This window comes from Coloeus monedula, assembly GCF_965178545.1.
Source record: "Coloeus monedula genome assembly, chromosome: 3".
Classification (NCBI taxonomy): Eukaryota; Metazoa; Chordata; class Aves; order Passeriformes; family Corvidae; genus Coloeus; species Coloeus monedula.
In genome coordinates, this window is record NC_138783.1 from 106713578 (window position 1) to 106730652 (window position 17075).

At 38.9% G+C, this 17075-nt stretch overlaps 1 protein-coding gene across 3 annotated transcripts in view; it reads left to right on the plus strand.

The window, feature by feature from the left end:
• Positions 1-17075, plus strand: part of POLA1 (DNA polymerase alpha 1, catalytic subunit) — a 186557-nt gene that overhangs the window by 49981 nt on the left and 119501 nt on the right. For all 3 annotated transcript variants that reach the window (XM_082278622.1, XM_082278624.1, XM_082278623.1), the window contains exon 27: positions 16680-16712. In XM_082278622.1, coding sequence (XP_082134748.1) covers positions 16680-16712 — 33 coding nt within the window. The remainder of the gene's footprint in view (positions 1-16679; positions 16713-17075) is intronic.

Sequence of the window (17075 nt, forward strand, 5' to 3'; positions counted from 1 at the left end):
TTGCTGCCCAGACTCTGGCTTGCATTCTGGCTAGACCAAATGGAAGGGCCTATTTCTCTGTGGGGAGCAAGCAGCTGCTTTTCCCTGGGAGGGAGAAAGGGGAGGGATGTTGTTCTGGGTCTGTCAGGATGCTCTGGCCACGTGTAGTGGTCTGCATGTCCTATGCCAGTGTTCTGTTTATTCTTCCCTGCACTACTCTTCCAGCCCACCTGAGGAGCTTGCTGGCAGCTCCCTAATGCATGCAGTGCTTGTGGTTTGTTGCTGTAGGTGCTAAGGTGACTGGCACCACTACTTGGAAGATTAAGTAGTGTCTTTCTTCAGTATATTTCTCTGTAGGCAGGGTTTTTTTGTTACATCTCCAAGTACTTTCCCCATCCATCTGTGTGTAGATGTTTGAGCTGTATGTTACCACTTACCCTGTTGTTTCGAGGTGTGTTTTCATAGTTTTCTCCCTACTCTACTCTAGACAGTCTGGAGTGTCCTTGAACCTGCCCTCTCCTTTCTAAAATGAAGAATGAGAAGCCTTTAAGCAGCTTAAGTGTCAGCCGTGTCGCAGCTGACAGGAAACTGATCTGGTGCTTGGCCCCGCTGCAGCCAGGGCTGCCAGTGGCATGTGCTGGGCTGTGCAAGCCCTGCCAGGGCCAGGGGGTCGTGCTGAGGGCCCCCTCTGCACCCTGCAAGGTGCAGTCTGGCTGTAGATGTGGTCAGGAACCACTGTCTGTCCCAAAATGTTGCGGCTGGTTGTCACAGCTGCCCATCCTGTCAAAACAGTGACTGTTCTCGGGGTTAAAGGTCGATGAAAACTGTTGCTAACTTGAGATGATTGATGTTGGACAATTAGTGAGCACGGGCAATTAATTTGATCACTTGTACTGGTTTCTCTTACGGGTTTTGAAGGACTTTGCTGAGCTGCTTTTATCAGCTTCTTTTTAATTGAAGGGGGATGTGTTTTCAGTGGACTGCTTCCAAGAGGAAAGATGGGGTAAATTCATAATTAGTGCTTGAATTTACTTGTGTGATTGTCCAAAGACTGGCAGGAAGATTCCCATTTTGCTTAGAGAGGGAAATGTCAGACACCCTGGTGAAATTTTCATATTAAATACCTTGTGACATAGTTGGGAGCTCATTGACCGTGCTCTGCCACAGGAGGTGTTCTCTGTAGCTGGGGAAGTAACAGAGGAGTGTTAAAAGGGTATTCTGGTAACATTACTTTGGCTTATTCAATTGCTGATGACAAGACAATGTGTTTCCACTTTGGTCCACGCTGCTAAAGTGTAATATAATTATTTGTATTAGACACCAACCACCTGTTAATATCGTTCTTCTAAAGGTCATTGTGTGGTGCCTTGCTGTCTGAATTTAACGGCCCTGTATCAGGTTTGTTGGTCACTCTTTTGTATGACACTGGACAAGTGTTTGTGGGGAAAGAATGTGAACCTGATACCCTGACGGCCAAGGGAGAGGAGAGGACCAGGGACAGGCTCTGCTGCTGCTATTGTCGTGCCACCAGGCCAGGGCTGGAAAACAGGCAGCTTCCTTCTGAGGTGCTTTCATCTGATGCGGTCCTTGTTTGGAACAAAACCAACTTGTAGTAGTTTCCCAAGAGAAGCAGACAGATATCCATAAACCCAGACTTTTTGGTACCCTGAATGTGGAGGAGACACTGTGGGCCTAACCTGGGCTATAAAGGAGAGGAGTGGCACTACTCCACTGGCTGTCAGTCCTCCTAATGCCATGAAAGGAAAGTGAGGTGGTGATAATGTAATTGTGCTTGGTGACAATAGGTAGATGCTTGATAAATTGTGTTAAAACATATGGTCTTGTCAGTTAACCTTAATCCTGGTGTTGGATTCATTTATTAATGTCTGTACAGTGACCTGAAAATGCAAAGCACTGTATAATTGAGAAATGTTGACCTTGTTAAATGACAATTTTTAATTGATTTTGCTGAAAATAAGGGTGTTATGCATTTAACTTGAACTTTCACTCTTCCCACCTGACCTAGTATTAGCTTTTGAGAGAGGTGGGGGACAGGTAGGACTTGCAGACGAACTTACTCAGTGCTTGTATCCTGTGAATGAAGCAGATGCAAGTGACTGCTGCTGCAGGGGCTCAGCTGAATGACTTTGTTTTCAAATTTCCAGAAAATGAAAGCTTCAGCTGCCAAAAGAACAAAACAAAGCACCTGGTTTACCACATGGTGTAGGACATTCCAGCACTTGCAAAGAGGGAGGGTTGGCTTTAAGCCATCTGTATTCCAGTGTCATTAGTAACTGCTGCTAACTGTTGGATTGAATTACTGGCTGAGAAAGAGCAAGGGCTTTTAGAGTCTTCTCTGCAATTGAAAATAGTCACATGAAGAACTCCCATTACTGACAATTTTATAAGGAATAAGGATCTCACTTTATCAGTTGCATATTTATTGGCTCAAACCATTTGAGGCTCATTATGCACATGTAGATAACTCGTTGTGGTTGTTTGAAAAGGTTCATTAGGGTCTTCAAGAATTCTGGCTTTATAAAAATCTAATTCATTATTTCTGCAATGAAAGAGTTAATGAAGGATCACTTGTGGCTTTTAATTTTCAGCTAATTAAAAAGAACGTCTGTTTTTGCCTTGACACTCGTCGTTAAAAGTGCCAAATATAGGAATTTTTTTTGTGTGTGTGAGTTGAAGGGTGAGGAGGAGGGGGAAAAGTTACATGTAAATCATTTAGCCATTAACCTAATGTGGTGGATTTATAAATCCTATTACTATAAGCCCTTTTCATTTCCACTGAGGCCTGACGTGTGCTTGATCCTGCTAATGTAAAATTTATTCTGTCTAAGTGATTACTGAAGTAAGACATTTTAGTCAATTTTAATCAGATTGTGTGATACTTGCTTGAACACCAATGTTAAGTAAGACATGGACACAGTTTGGCCATGTCTTAATTAGCCTTACAGATCAGACTAGGAATCAATCAGTGAGCCAAGTCTATGAACCTTTTGACACCTAATGCTTTCTTTGGGGGGAAAAACCATCTAAGATGAGGGGTGAAAATACAGGTCTTGGAAGCAAGATTAAGATTGTAATTTGGTGTTCTTGTTATATGGTTTGCTTGGCAGTCCCTCACAGTGTGCAAATCCTTTGCTGTGCAGCCCTCACTGGTGTTTCAGAGTTGAGGCCAGTGGGGTGCTTCCTGTAGCCCATCATAAATTCCTGTCTCCACAGCAGGAGCAGCAGTTGGAGTATTTTTCTGAAGCTGCTTCTGCTCCAAGATACATCTTTTGTTTGGCAGAGGGGGGGGTGAGGGACAGTTTATCTTAAAATGTAACTTCTTCCCTCCAAGTGTTCACTGGGAACTACTGACTTGGATTCATGGGACATCTGTGTTTCTTGGGTTTAGCTGTCTCTGTTTTCCCTATAGGGAAGCATTAGTATGGAAGATCTGCCTCATAAGCCCCTCAAATATTGTTCACTGTTGAGATCACAGGTGGTTTTTGTGAAATGTCATCCTTTGATAAGACAAGTAAAGACTTTGCTGTTTTTAAAGTTTTTCCTGGATCATTGCTTTTTCAGTAGGCTTTATTCTGAGATGAGCCTCAAACTGACTTTCAGTCCATTTTAGTCTACCCAGTTTTTGAAGACTCATTACTAGTCAATATTTTTCCTGTTCTAATCATGTAGAATTTCTGTATTGGTAACAACTTTTTTGGTATTTTCTTCTAATATATGGATTATTTCCTTTTATTAGGAAGATAATTGAAAATCTTGTCATGTCCTTGAAAGATCCTGTCGAAGTCTTTGGTCTTCTCCCCCCTCCCCCCTTCTTTCACTCATGGTGTCTTCTGCTGCACAGTGGAAAGCCTTAGGAGAAAAGGATGCTTGAAGTATATGGAAATTAAAATGTTTTGTACCAGAGACAGCAGATGTTCTCTCAAATTAGGCGGCATCTTTTGCAGAGGTCCCAGCTGCACATGGTGTTGTGTCGGTGCTGAGGATTTTGTAACCTGGTGAAAGACAGGTCCATTGCAAATCACCAGCTTAGCCTGGAGATTTTGCTTTGCCATTGTTGGAGAATGATGTTTTAAAGCTTGAAAACTCAACCACCAGCAGTGTTGGCAAACCATTTTCAGAAGCACTCTAGAAGTTGGTATGCTACAGACTTCTAAAGTTTTTTTTATTGCTCCGCTTCCAGGCAATTTAAATATCTTTTCTCCTCTATCTAACCTGATAAATTACCTCTCTCTGTTAGGGTGAGTGTACCTCATTTAGTCAGATGTTACTTAGTTGATGATAGGACTGCAAGCACATGTGGAAGAATGTGGGGAGCATGTTTTCTGCTTGATCTGAATGCCTCTTTGTCTTCTGTTTTCTCTTTCCTTCGGTTACTGTTGGTCTGCCAGGTGTGCCTTTTTGAATGAAAATGAGAAACTTCTTTAGTGTAGAACTCTTACTGTGGTTGGGATGAGGCTCATTTGAAAAGCTTTGAAATTAGATGTTAATTACCTTTCTCTTCTACTGGATAATCTTCTGTACTTTAACCAAATAAGGATAATCTTCTATACTTTAATCAAATAAATATTCAAATACTTTGAATTTGCCATATTTCAGCTTTTTGACAGTTTCTTATGTGATGGATTGTAGGAGAGCAAGTGCTCATGAAAAGGCAGAACTTAAGCAGAAAAAAAATCATAGTAGTTCAGGTGGATGGGATGGTTGATCCATTATAATTAAATGGAATTAATTTGAACAACTACATGGTGATCGCTAAGGAGAGAACTGTCAAGGTTCACATCAGCCTTTTAAGATGGTAGATTCCAATATCATAAAGTTATAAGCCTGAGAAGGCTGCAGTGAAGTCCATTCTAGATCATATTTTAGGGTAAGATTTTTCATTAATCTTGGTCAAATTGTAGTTGGTTCTTGACTTTGAATATTAAATACCTTCCTATCATTGTATGTATACATAGGGTCAAAATAAATGTCCAGGTTGGTAAATATAAACTACCTCCAGGGTACTGTGTCTCAGAAAAGAACATGATCTGCAGAAGATAACAGGCATCTCTTATCAGCTGTCTTTCATGTATATTTCCTGGGAAAATGCTTTAAAGTCTTTTGTCTCACAGCTTATCAAGACTTAACTAAAATTAGTGTTACCTGTTTCACAAAGCAGCAATATCTCTTCAGTGTCCTGGAGGTTGGTGGGCAGGTATGTTTTGGTTTATTTTTACCCAGCAGAGTTAATGTATTTTTTAATACGTAAAAATTTAAGTATTCCTGATCTTTTTTTTTTAATTTTTTTTTTTTTAATGGGCACTTGATATTCCTTAGCCCTCCCAAGAAAATATGTATGGGCTTTTGTTCATGTTCATTTGTGTCATTTTAGTAGTAGATTTTTTGTGTGTGTGTGTGTTTGTTTTGGATTTCTTTGTTTACTGGGGTGCATAGGAAGATCCATCTGAACAGCAGTAAATACTTTTTTACTGTGAGGGTGACTGAGACCTGACTGAGCTTGCCCAGAGAATGTGTGGAGTCTCCATCTTTATAGATACCTGAAGGTGTCTGGACATGGCCCTGGACAATCCAGCTCCAGGTGGCCCTTCTTGAGCTGGGGAGCTGGGCCAGATGACCTCCAGAGGTCCCTTCCAACATCACCCAGCTGTGGCTTTGTGATTGAGTCTATTTTTTTTTTTTTTCCTAATTCAAACAAGGCCTTAGAATATCAGCAAATTCTTAAAAGGGTTTTTATTTCTACAGCCTATCCCTATCTTTGCTTCTGTTTTGGAGGTTGGTTTGTTTGTTTGTTATTTTAGGCACCTGTAGTTATCTAAGGGCATTAAAAAGGAGCTTAGCAGCATTTGTATCTGTAATAGCAGTGGATCGAATCAAACCACTGTCCACCAGTGCTTATGGTTGGATTATGTTGGCACTAAAACCCAGGGCCCTGCAGGTCTCATTTCAGATATATTTCTAATGAGGATATTGAATGACTGGTGTGACAATAATGTAAATGAGTGCTGGTGCCTTCTACTTCAACTGAAAAGTGAGAGCAAGAGAGAGCTTTGAAAGAAGGTTTCCTTGGCATATGAGTGAAAGCTGAGGTTTTTTATTCAATTCAAACTCCTGTAATCAGAAGTAGGAAAGCTTATTAGCTGTGTTTTTAGATTAAACAAAACCTTTAGGTTGTGATGTTCTTTCTTTAACTTGAATTTGTGGGATGAAGAATTTAAATGAAAATTTCTGAAGTTGAAGATTGATTGAGTTAAAGTATGTAGCATGAAATCAATCCTGTCAAATTGTAGGGAAGTAAGTGAGACATTTCTAAACATTGTTAATGTTTTAGAAATCTAGTTTTGTGCAAATGTATTTTGAATTCTTTATAAATGAGATAACAGTAGGTCTAAATGACAAATTAAAGATTTAAAAAATAATCAGCATGCCTCTCTTGTAGTAATGGATTTATGGAGGTAGCATGCTTAAGTTGCATTTGTAATTAAGGTTTTTCCATCATTAGAATAGAAATGTGTTCCTGTTGAGCAGTATCTTTTTATGTGATTTATGTGGATTGAATGAGTGGCAAAACTCCACTACTTTAATCTGTTATGTGGCTAAAAGTCAGTATTAGGATTGGATTCCTAGAGGGTCTTGCTGAAAGGTTAAATACATTTGTCTGTTTTCTTAGTCTTCAAATTTCCATATTCTTTACAAGTAACAAACAAATCCATGTCCTGTGGGATTGTACAATGACAGCTTAGCAACTAATGAAGCCATACTGCTGTTAATTTCAAAACTCTAAATACTGAAATGGGTGGGCTGTACGTGGAGTGCTTAACAACAGACTAATTCATAAAGGAAACTTCTGAAACTGTAATTTCTTTGCATAAGTTCATAGTCCTGAAAAATTTACCTATATGCATTGATAAGCCTCTAACTTCTTCTGTTTTTAAAAACAGTACAAATGTCCTGGGTTATGAGACAGACTACAAATGGTATTAAGAATGACCTAGACTACAATTTTAGGTAATTGACTGAGTGACCATTAGCCACTGAAATCCTAAAGGCTGATAATAAGGTGGTCCCTTTCAGGAATTTGCTTCTGCATGAAGCTAAGCTTTTCTCAACTGGAGCACTCCCGAAATTGTGTCTTGGAACATGTTTCTGTAGGAGCTCTCTTGACATCAATTATGGTTCCATCCTTAGCTCTTTATGTGATGATGATATATGTGGTATGGTGAATGTTTGTGGATAGGCAATAGCTTCCATCGACACGGACCCTTTTATTCCTGTGCATCCTTACAGGAAAAATCTGGAAGGTGAAGTTGCCCCAACCTACCCTACAATTCCTATTCCTGACTTAGAGTTGCAAGACCTATTTAACAAGCAATTTAGGGTTGTTAACTAGTAATTTTCTTTTGTAGTTAGTTTAAAAATAGTTAAAAAGCTTAAATGAGGCTTTTTAAAAAAAAGTTATTTCTACATTGTACATCTTACAGTCATTTGGTAGGCTAGTAGATTTTATTTCTGACATGTGTTGTAAATGTCTACTTTGTTCTAGGAGAGTCTTTCTTGTCCTGAGGAGCTCTGTGTTGGGCTTTGGTTGGTTGTTGGTTTTTTTGTCAGACATATCTAGGGAATTCAGGAAGCTCATTTTTAAGAGAGACTCTAAAAGGACTGTGTCTAACTCTGACAGACTGTCAGGAGCTCTTTCCATCTGTATCCAATCCAGCTTTGTAAAGTGCTGTAAAGGGGTCGCACTGAACAAATCAGAACTGTGACTGAGACTTCATGCTATTAACCATGCATGTTCCTCATTGTATTTTCAAATCTTTTGAGCAATCACTAGGTCCTGCCTGAAGCAGGAAATGTTAAGTGTGCCATGCTGAAACTGTTTCATAGGATCACAGAATATGCTGAGTTGGACAGGACCCATTGGAATCACTGAGTCCCACTTCTGGCCCTGTGCAGGACACCCCACGAGTCACACTGTGTGCCTGAGAGCATTGTCCAAATGCTTCTTGAACTCTGTCAGGCTTGGTGCTGTGATCACTTCCCTGGGGAGCCTGTTCCAGTGCCCAACCACCCTCTGGGTGAAGAATCTTTTCCTGATACCTAACCTAAACCTCAGCTTCAGGCCATTCCCTCGACTCCTATCTCTGGTCACAACAGAGCAGAGATCAGTGTCTGTCCCTCCTTTTCCCCTCAAGAGGAAGTTGTAACTGCAGTGAGGCTCCCTTCAGTCTCCTCCAGGCTGAACAGACCAAGTGGCCCTCAGCTACTCCTCCTAAGGTTTTTTTGTCCCTGGCACCGCCTAAGAAGGCTTTTACCACACTGCTGAAAGAGATCAGAAATCTGCACCCAGAGCTATATCTGAAGGCTTGGAGGAAGTACCCCCAACAAGACATGGGCTTATGGGACTGAAGATTTAGATGCAATGTAAGACAGAGTGGCAGGGAGTGATGTTCCAGGCTGACAGCAGAGAGGAAGAGAAGTCCATAAGCATTTGTAAAATAGCCTGCAAGTAACGTATTGTGGAAACATATCAGAATTATTTTTCATTATTACTCTGAAGGTAAATGAAAAATTAAAATGGAGCTGGGTTTTTTTAAGTACAGCTGTGAACCCTCTAGGTGTTCATATACCCCTGATCTCTCATCTTTTTTGTTTGAGTAGCTTGGGTGGAACCTTGAACATCCCAGTATAGTTGGGAAGCTGAATGTACAGGAAACTCTCCTTCCTTAGTCAGAGAGGCTCACAATCTGTCAAATCTGAAGCAGATTATTTTGGAGTCTTTCAGGATGGTCCTTTTCTTCAGAGTAGAGGGATGACCTAGAAAGTGCAAGAGCTTCGTCTGTAACACTGTCCTGGAGGCACTCCCTTACTCACATGGATATCCTTCAGGAGGGCCCCCTTGTTGCTGGTTATGTGGTCCTTCCTGTTCACAGCATATCCCACCCTTTGCTTGCCATCATGGACATGCACTCTGGCCCCTCTCAGTCCTGGTTCAAGGCTCTCCTTACCAGCCTGGGAAGTCTGTTGGCACAGATAATTTTGTCTCATTTAGGCAAATGGATCCTTCCTTGTTCAAGCAATTCTTGGTGCCCGACATCAGCTGCAACCATGGAGGATGAATAAGTATTGTTTAACTTCATTAAAACACCTGTCGTGTTGTCTAAATATATCTAATTTAATGAAACAAAATTACATGCTTTATGAAAATCCTGCATGACATTTAAGAAATTAGGTAAGAGAACTTTCTTTGGAGGCTAATTAGAGGCTAAAATACTTTTCTGAATTTGAATAAATGTTGCTTTGATAGACAATCACTTAGTCATAATGAAAGAACAGTTTTAAAGCAGTTCAAACCACTTATAAAGAATTTTTGATGGACACAACATCCACACACAATCTATTTATTTCCACGCCTAGCATGTCCTCTCATCTCCTATAAAATATCAGGATAATTTTAGTGGGTATTACCTGTATCTAGTCAGAGATAGCCTTGTTCTGTTTAGTGTAGCTATTGCAAAATGCCTATGGTTCTTCAAGAAAAAAGGCTGTATTGTTCAGTAGAAGGCCTTTTTCTTTTAAGAATACTCACCAGGTAGCAAGTGTGTTCTGCATCTGTTTTTCTCTTTAGCACTTGCTTGTCTTGTCCCAGGCCTTCTTTTTTCCCCAAGCACACAAATCATGGTTATTACTTAAAAGATACTGATCAGGAGAACCTTAGCAAAGTTTTAGGTCCTGTTTTCTGCTTTTTATTTAAAAAAAAGGAAACAAAAAGGGGGAGGAAGATGTGATTCTCAGGAAGTTTGTCGTCATCTCGGATAGTGCACTGAGTTTATCTACTGCTTAAAAAACATTTAGTCTTTGGAGTATTAGTTTTATTTCTTTTTCATATTTACAGACATACTTGATGTTTTTGAAAAACTGTCTTCTCTACTGATTCTGAGAATTACTCCCTGATTACTCCAGGGCTTCTAGTTATATGGTTATGAGAATAACTTTTCTTGGAGATGGGACAGTACTTCTATTTCTGTCACTTCAAGATTGAAAGACATGCTTATATATTTGAAAGATAACTTTTAACACTGTAGTTTTAAACCTGATGTGGAAGATGGTATGGTTATTTTTCCCTACTCTGGTATAGATTTTGCTGTTATTCAGAGGAAAATTTCTGTGCTCTGGTTTAAACCTTGACTGGGTTCTAACTTGTTTGACTAAACAGGAAACCTTGGTTTATTAGTAATTAATTTCAGTTGTTTACTGTTCTTGTCATTTTATTTTTTCTCGTGAAAAAAATAAATGATTATGTTTTGCTGATGTGTTAAACCTGTTCAGTTTGGGAAACAAAAAGTAAAGTTTTCCTGTCTAAATGTTTGTTCATTCCACTGAAACAAATGCTGTTGTTTTCTCTATGGAGAATATACTTGTCTATATGCATTTAAATAATTAATAACTGAACACATATTTTGGAAATAGTGAACAATGCTTGTCATATTCTTTCTTAATTAGAGTGGTTTTGTTTGTGGTTTCTGATAGTTAGCTTTTGATACAGTTGCAGTTGTCTTATTAGGCAAAGCTACCTTTGCATCTTATATAGTTAAGTACATAGTTAACTTATAGTTAACTTAGAGTTAAGTACAAAATATTAATCAAGCAGAGATTTATTTTGTGCTTTGGAATAAAAAAAGATCATAAAAGTTAATGAGCCAAAATTTGTTTGGGTACCACATTCTTCAAGGGGTTTTAGGTGCTGTGGATCTTGTTTCTTCATGAAGTGAAACCAGGGATCCCTGCTTCTTTAGGTGTTCAGTTTTGAACGAGTTAGAAATAAAGTAACTCCATGGGTGGGCTGTGAGCCCTGGTGCTTCTCTAGGAACTGTCCCTGTATTTGGTTTCTCTGGAGCGCTGGGAGATGCCCGGGCCGTACGGACATTTTTCACAGCTACTTATCACATGGACATTGTATTCCTACTGCTTCTGGGAACACACAACACTTCTGGGAAGTGGGGTCAGGGCCGGGTCACTTACCTTCTGTGCACTCAAGTGTTCAACTTCATTGTTGAGCACTCCGTTTCTGTGTTTCCAAGATGGTAAAACTATCTCCAACACAGAAGTTTTTGTGTATGGGGGGGTGTTTTGTTTAGTTTGTGTTGTTTTTTTTTTTTTCTTTTTTGTTTTGTTTTTTTATGGGTTGGTTGGTTGGGTTTTTGTGTTTGGCTTTTTTTTTACTTTTGTTCAGTGCTTTTAAGAGTATGTTTCATTGTTCTTTCTTTTATCCTAATACTAAAATAACTGTTTCCAAAGTAGACAAAATTTGTTTTAGTATAGCATGGTTTGTAATATATTTTGTAGAAAAACTAATAATTTCACAACTTAAAACAATTCTGGTTCTCCCATTCTCTTCAGTGAAGCTCACCGCAAATACTTGAAATAGAAGTACTGTAGAATTTTAAGGATGTAATTGTTTCTGGAACTAAGGGAACATTGTCTTCAAATTTTAATTTGAATTGCATCATCATCATCTGTGTTTTACTGTCATCTTTGCATTCCATGTCAAAATGTGACAGATACACATAACTTTTTTGTGTTCAGCACATTTCTGTTGCTGCCTTTTTTGTGTTATGTTGTTTGTGAGGCAAAAGATTCTACCTTTTGTTGTCATGCAAACACATGTCCCTGGATCTTTGTGTACACTGCTTCAGCCCTTGGAACCATTCTCCCTTTGGTTTTGGTGCTCCATCCAATACTGATGCTATAAACAGAAGCTATGAAAGTTGTATTACTGTCTGTCAGCTTTTCTGGGTGGAATATGAACATTTAATTTCAGCATTTCTGAAGAAAAACGAAACCAAAACAACACAGAAGGGAAAACTTTGGCAGTTTGGGGTGTATTTCTGATGCTGTTAATATTTCATAAGAGCGTACATTTTGGAGAAATGTAACTTTGAATGTATTGTCTAAGTACAGCAAATACTCAGTAAAAGCTCTTGGAAACAAACTTATTAACTACTTGAATCTGATCACTCAAACTTTTCTAAATCAAGTCCATTGTCTTATGAAAAGACTAAATTGTGATTCTTCATTATTTGTGGCAAACAAGGCCTCTATCTTTCTTTCACTTATGCTTAGGGCATATGTGCCTTTTTGTCCAGCAATAGAAACCTTTTCTGAAAATCTTCCTTAATAAAATCATTACAGCATCATGTGACTGTAGCTTAGCAGTGCTAAAGTCTACTTAAGACAATATCCTAACAAAGCTAATGAATAGGTTGCAAAAATGCAGAGGTTCAGAAATACTTAGTGAGTGGTGTTACTGGAACACAGTTTTTCCAGCCCATTTATTCCTCTGTGCCATGGAAAAGACTAGTTAATACAAATTACTAAAGCAGGTGACACAATTATTTTCTTACTATATAATTGCAGAAGTAAATAAATGAGATGGAAAAATATATCAGGTCTACTCTAGATAATTACACATAGTTTTGCCTCAAGGCTGCTTGTTTTTCTCATTGTGCAGAGTGAATGGACAAGGGGTGTTTGGTTTGGTTTGAGTTTTTTTGTTGTCTGTTTTGTTTGTTTGTTCAGGTTTTTTTGGTTTTTTTTCGTTTTCTTTTTGGTGGGTTTCTTTTTTTTTATTTGTTTGGTTTGGTTTGGTTTTTTGTGTATGCTTCTCTGGTATAATGTTTTTGTAGTGACTGTGCTCATTCTTTTCAGTCTGCTCTCAAGTCTTGCTTTCTGTTCCTTCATGTCTGTTACCCCAGGATTCTGCAGAAAATGTGTGTTTTCAGGAGAAGTCTTTGCATCGGCGTATTAGTTTTGTATCCTGTCTCATTGGTTTCTAACGCTTGTATTTTAGCTTGTTTCCACAGAAGCATCCTCACATCAGAAGGTACTCTTCAGAGGTTTTTAAATAAGGAATCTTTAAAAATACTTGATGTAATAAATAATAGTAAGGCTGTTCTTTGTATATTTATTTAATTTTAATCATTCCCTGTCTTAAATCACAATCTCAATTAATTAATTTGTGAGTTGGGGTAGGATTAGAATAGGGAATTTTGCAGTTTGATGAGTGCTCATCTGCAATGACAGTCTTTCAGTTTATATTGACTTGCAGTTCATGGGTGAGAGAATGTGTGTTGCTAGTCTTGCTTTTACAAGAAAAAAAGTTTTATTTAAAGAGTTTCACAGATGTTCACTGTGCTGAGAAGTTCACACGTTTTTAAAAGTGTATGTTTGCTGGGGGGAGGGGGCATGGCTGTACAGACGGGTTGCCAGGCAATTAATTCTTCCTACTTGGATTGCCTGCAATAGGAGACAATCCAGCTCTCATAAGCAGTGCAGTATTCTTTGCAAAAGGAAACTACCCTATACCATTTTTCCTATTCTCCTCCTTCTTTCTTCTGTCTTCCCACCCTTCTTCCTCTGCTGTGCATTTCTGAGAAACTGCTCAGGATTGATATGATAGCAGAGCTGTCATTCTCTTTAACAAAAAAAAAAAAAAGTCACTTTTATTCTAGGTATTTTAATAGAGTCCCATTAAGGATGTATTGCTGACTGAAATATTGGCATGAAGGGCTCTCACTGAGCTGAGCCCAGGAATTAAGAAGTCAGGAAATGGGCTGCTGCATTGCTAAAGAACCTTGTGTGACACAGTATCTCCTGATTGGGGCGATCATTACTGCTATTATGACTCGACTTGCGTAGGAATTTTAAATTTCATCTGAATGTCAGTAATAACCCTCTTAGCAAATTATCCTGAATAAAATCACGAAGGCATTTTATATAATAGGTGTTGAATTACTGGATAGATTTGCTAATTAAATACTCTTTGTTCTGCTGCAGTTGACATTACAGGGTAAGATCTTGAACAATTATTCTCAACAGCTGTACTTTGTTAAGGGAAAAATTAACTACAAAGTTTATTTTTTTCCTACACTTGAAATTGGCAGATTTTTGAAATGTGCTTGAAAAAATTCCATCATCCAGTTGGTAATGAGAGGATAAATATGCAGGTGTTGCTGTGAAATCAGATAACTACTGACTGCCTTATTAATGAATTTAGCAATACTTTATAACCTTCTGTTTTGTAGCTGTTGGCACTTACAAGTGATCTCCTGTCAGAATGGGTGGCACTAGCATATGCCAGTCACTTGATGAAGCCAACTTGTCTGTGACCCTCTTGTTGTGATTACCTACACCCACTGCTGTCCTCAGGGACAATTGACAAATGGTTTTTGCACAGCCGGATAATTTTTTTAGTGGGGGAATTCCTTTTTTTTTAAAAAAAGTTATCTTTCTCATTATTAATAGAATTATTTCAGAGAGTGAAGTAGAAAATGCCAGAGATTATCAAGGGAAAAATGATAGACCTTCCTTTCTTTTCAGTGTAAACTCTTCTTTTTGGTCCAATTTTCCAATTTTGTTTCAGGGACTCCTGCTTGTTTTTGGAGTACTAAGGGAGAGGTATAACCTTTCTCTCTCAGAGTTAGCTTATAAGTGAGAGGAAGGGTTGTGGGGTGGTGAATATGGTGGAATTTTGACTACTTTATATGAAATTTGATATCATGTACCAGTGATGTGTCTTTAGAATAATTTCAAAGCTCCATTAAAAGGTGGTGGGGTTGAATGTCTGAATCACTCACTAGGAGATGAATAGGAGTGGAATACCTTTTTTTAAAGCTTCCATTTAAAATGGAATTGTGTGCGTCTGATTCCAGGTAGGTACAGCCTAGCAGGAATCTGCAGTGAAGGCTCACCATTTTTCTGTTTTATAAAGAAGACTAAGGACAGCTGAGCTTTCTGCAGTTTTGGACTTCAGCATCACATTGTCTGAGTGCCTAGTTGGAAGCATCAGTGGATGGTCTTAAAATCAACTGGATGTTTTGAACTTGACCCAGAGTGTGTAAATCCATAGATATCCATATGTGCTTGGGGAATAACCATGATAAGAACATTTGTTGTGAGTCAGCTGTGTCAAAGTTAACATCATAATCTGGAACTGAACCTGTCCTTAAGGGGAATACAGCTTTCAGTGCATAACTGAAAACAAACTGAAAAAGCATCAGACTTTCACTGTGGTTATATAAAGGTTCTGAAATACTAAAGAAACGTGCCATTAGTGTTAAAGGAATGACAGTTGTCATCCTGTTTGTTGTGTAGAAGTGGAGATTCACCTGTTTCAGAATTCCTTGCTGCGATAGCCATAGTCAGCATCGCGATAGTCAAGACTCTTGGCTTCTGCATAGACTCCTTGGCTTTATGAAAATAATGAGATTTTCATGAACATGATCTTATTTCCACTAAGCACAGACAGCTCTTGCTTGTTAGTCCCTTTTCTTTCCTCATCCCTGCTGATTTCTACTGCTCAGCTCCTTGTCACAGGCTTCTTGACTATGAGTCTTAATTCTACCTTTTGGCCAATGTGGCCAAAGAGTATTGCAATTTAACATGTGAAAATAATAAAACTGAGACGAGGTTGCTAAAAATGATATAAGCTGTTGAAATAGTGTATTGCCTGTCTGTCTTTAGAGTTCCAAATTGTTTGGGTTCGCCTGACAAGACTGATCTATCATTGCTGTAACATGTGGTTCAGATTAATCCTCAAGAAAATTTAAAGTATAAGTATATATGACTAGTAGGATTAGCTCAAGAAAAACTGAGGTTTATGCTGAGTGGCATTGGAAAGGACTGAAACCAGGGAAGTGGAATCTGGAGCTATGTGCCAGAGCACCAGGATGTTGATAAGAAGGACATGGGGAATACAGTGGAACTGTGGCCAAGTGGCTGAAGGAGTGGACCAGATGTTGGTTCTCATGCAGCTGTGCGGAATTCACCAACCTCTTCCTGCTGCTGCAACTACACATCTTTTTCGTTAAGCTCATTTGATTGTCCCTTTTCTGTGCTACAGCTGTACCTGTGGCTTCAGATGATGTGCTCTCCCCACCTTCCCACTGTGCTGAGCACTATTAGAGAAGGAAGCAGGAGCCTAGTCACATGAGGTCCCTACAGCTCTTTCTCAGGTTCAGAGAGGTGCTATTCAGAGCATTTGTGGAGCTTGGGATGCACTCCTGGCTGAGGAACAAGCATGGTTACACACAGATTTGCCCATTGATTCAACATCTGTATCCTGTCTCTGTCCCAGCTCCTTGTCCCAGTTCTGGTTTCTGTAAGGAGTTTGCTTTTTGATGATGTATTTTGAGATCACAAGGGTAATCAACCTTTTGACTAAGTCTTGTTAAGTGAGCTTCATCCAGGCTGGACTGAAAAAGACAGGATGCTTTTGGGAAAAAAATTCAATGACATCAAGAGATAAGATGATGGATATGAAGGCGACAACTGACCTAAATTACTGAAAGAGACTTAATTCTGGCATTTTCTGATTAGGTTGTGTTTAAGCCATCTGATTCAGTGTTCTTTTTTTCCTAAGGTAGAATGTGTGCATGCACATGCAATTTTGAGATTTGTTTTAATCTTGTTTTAGGGGAGTTAATAATAGCATTAATACAAGGTCAAACGAGAATTTACTCATGTAATAGGAGTATTGAGGTGACTGTGTGTTGCCAGGAGAGAGGTGGTTTGCTTTGTTTTGAAAGGTGAGAGCATTTGGAGTTAGCAACCTAATGGATATGTTTGCATGTGTTAGCCTGTAATTATATCATACGCTAATCTTTGATTATTTTTTTTAATTTCAGATTTTGATGCATACCAAGGAGATGGTGCAGAAGGTAATGCTGAGCATTTTCATTAAACAACAACACTTAAAGAGCACACCTGGTGAAATTTTTTTATTCTAGGAGAACTGTAACCCAAACAGACCTGAAATCACTTCTTAGGATGCCTGGTTTACAAATGTAATCCTTCCTGATGGATTATAGCTTTTTTCTTTTCCTACCACAGATATGATCTGGACCCTGCTTGAAGCCTATGTGGGACTGTTTCAAGCAAATTAGCAACAGTGCTAATTAGAGTTTACTCACAGACCTGTTACACCATGTGTTCTAGCAGCTAGTTATGGTTTATTTTTTGGCATCCTTTAAACTCTGTCACGGGGTGGTTTTTTGACTCTGTGGAGTTTAACATGGACATTG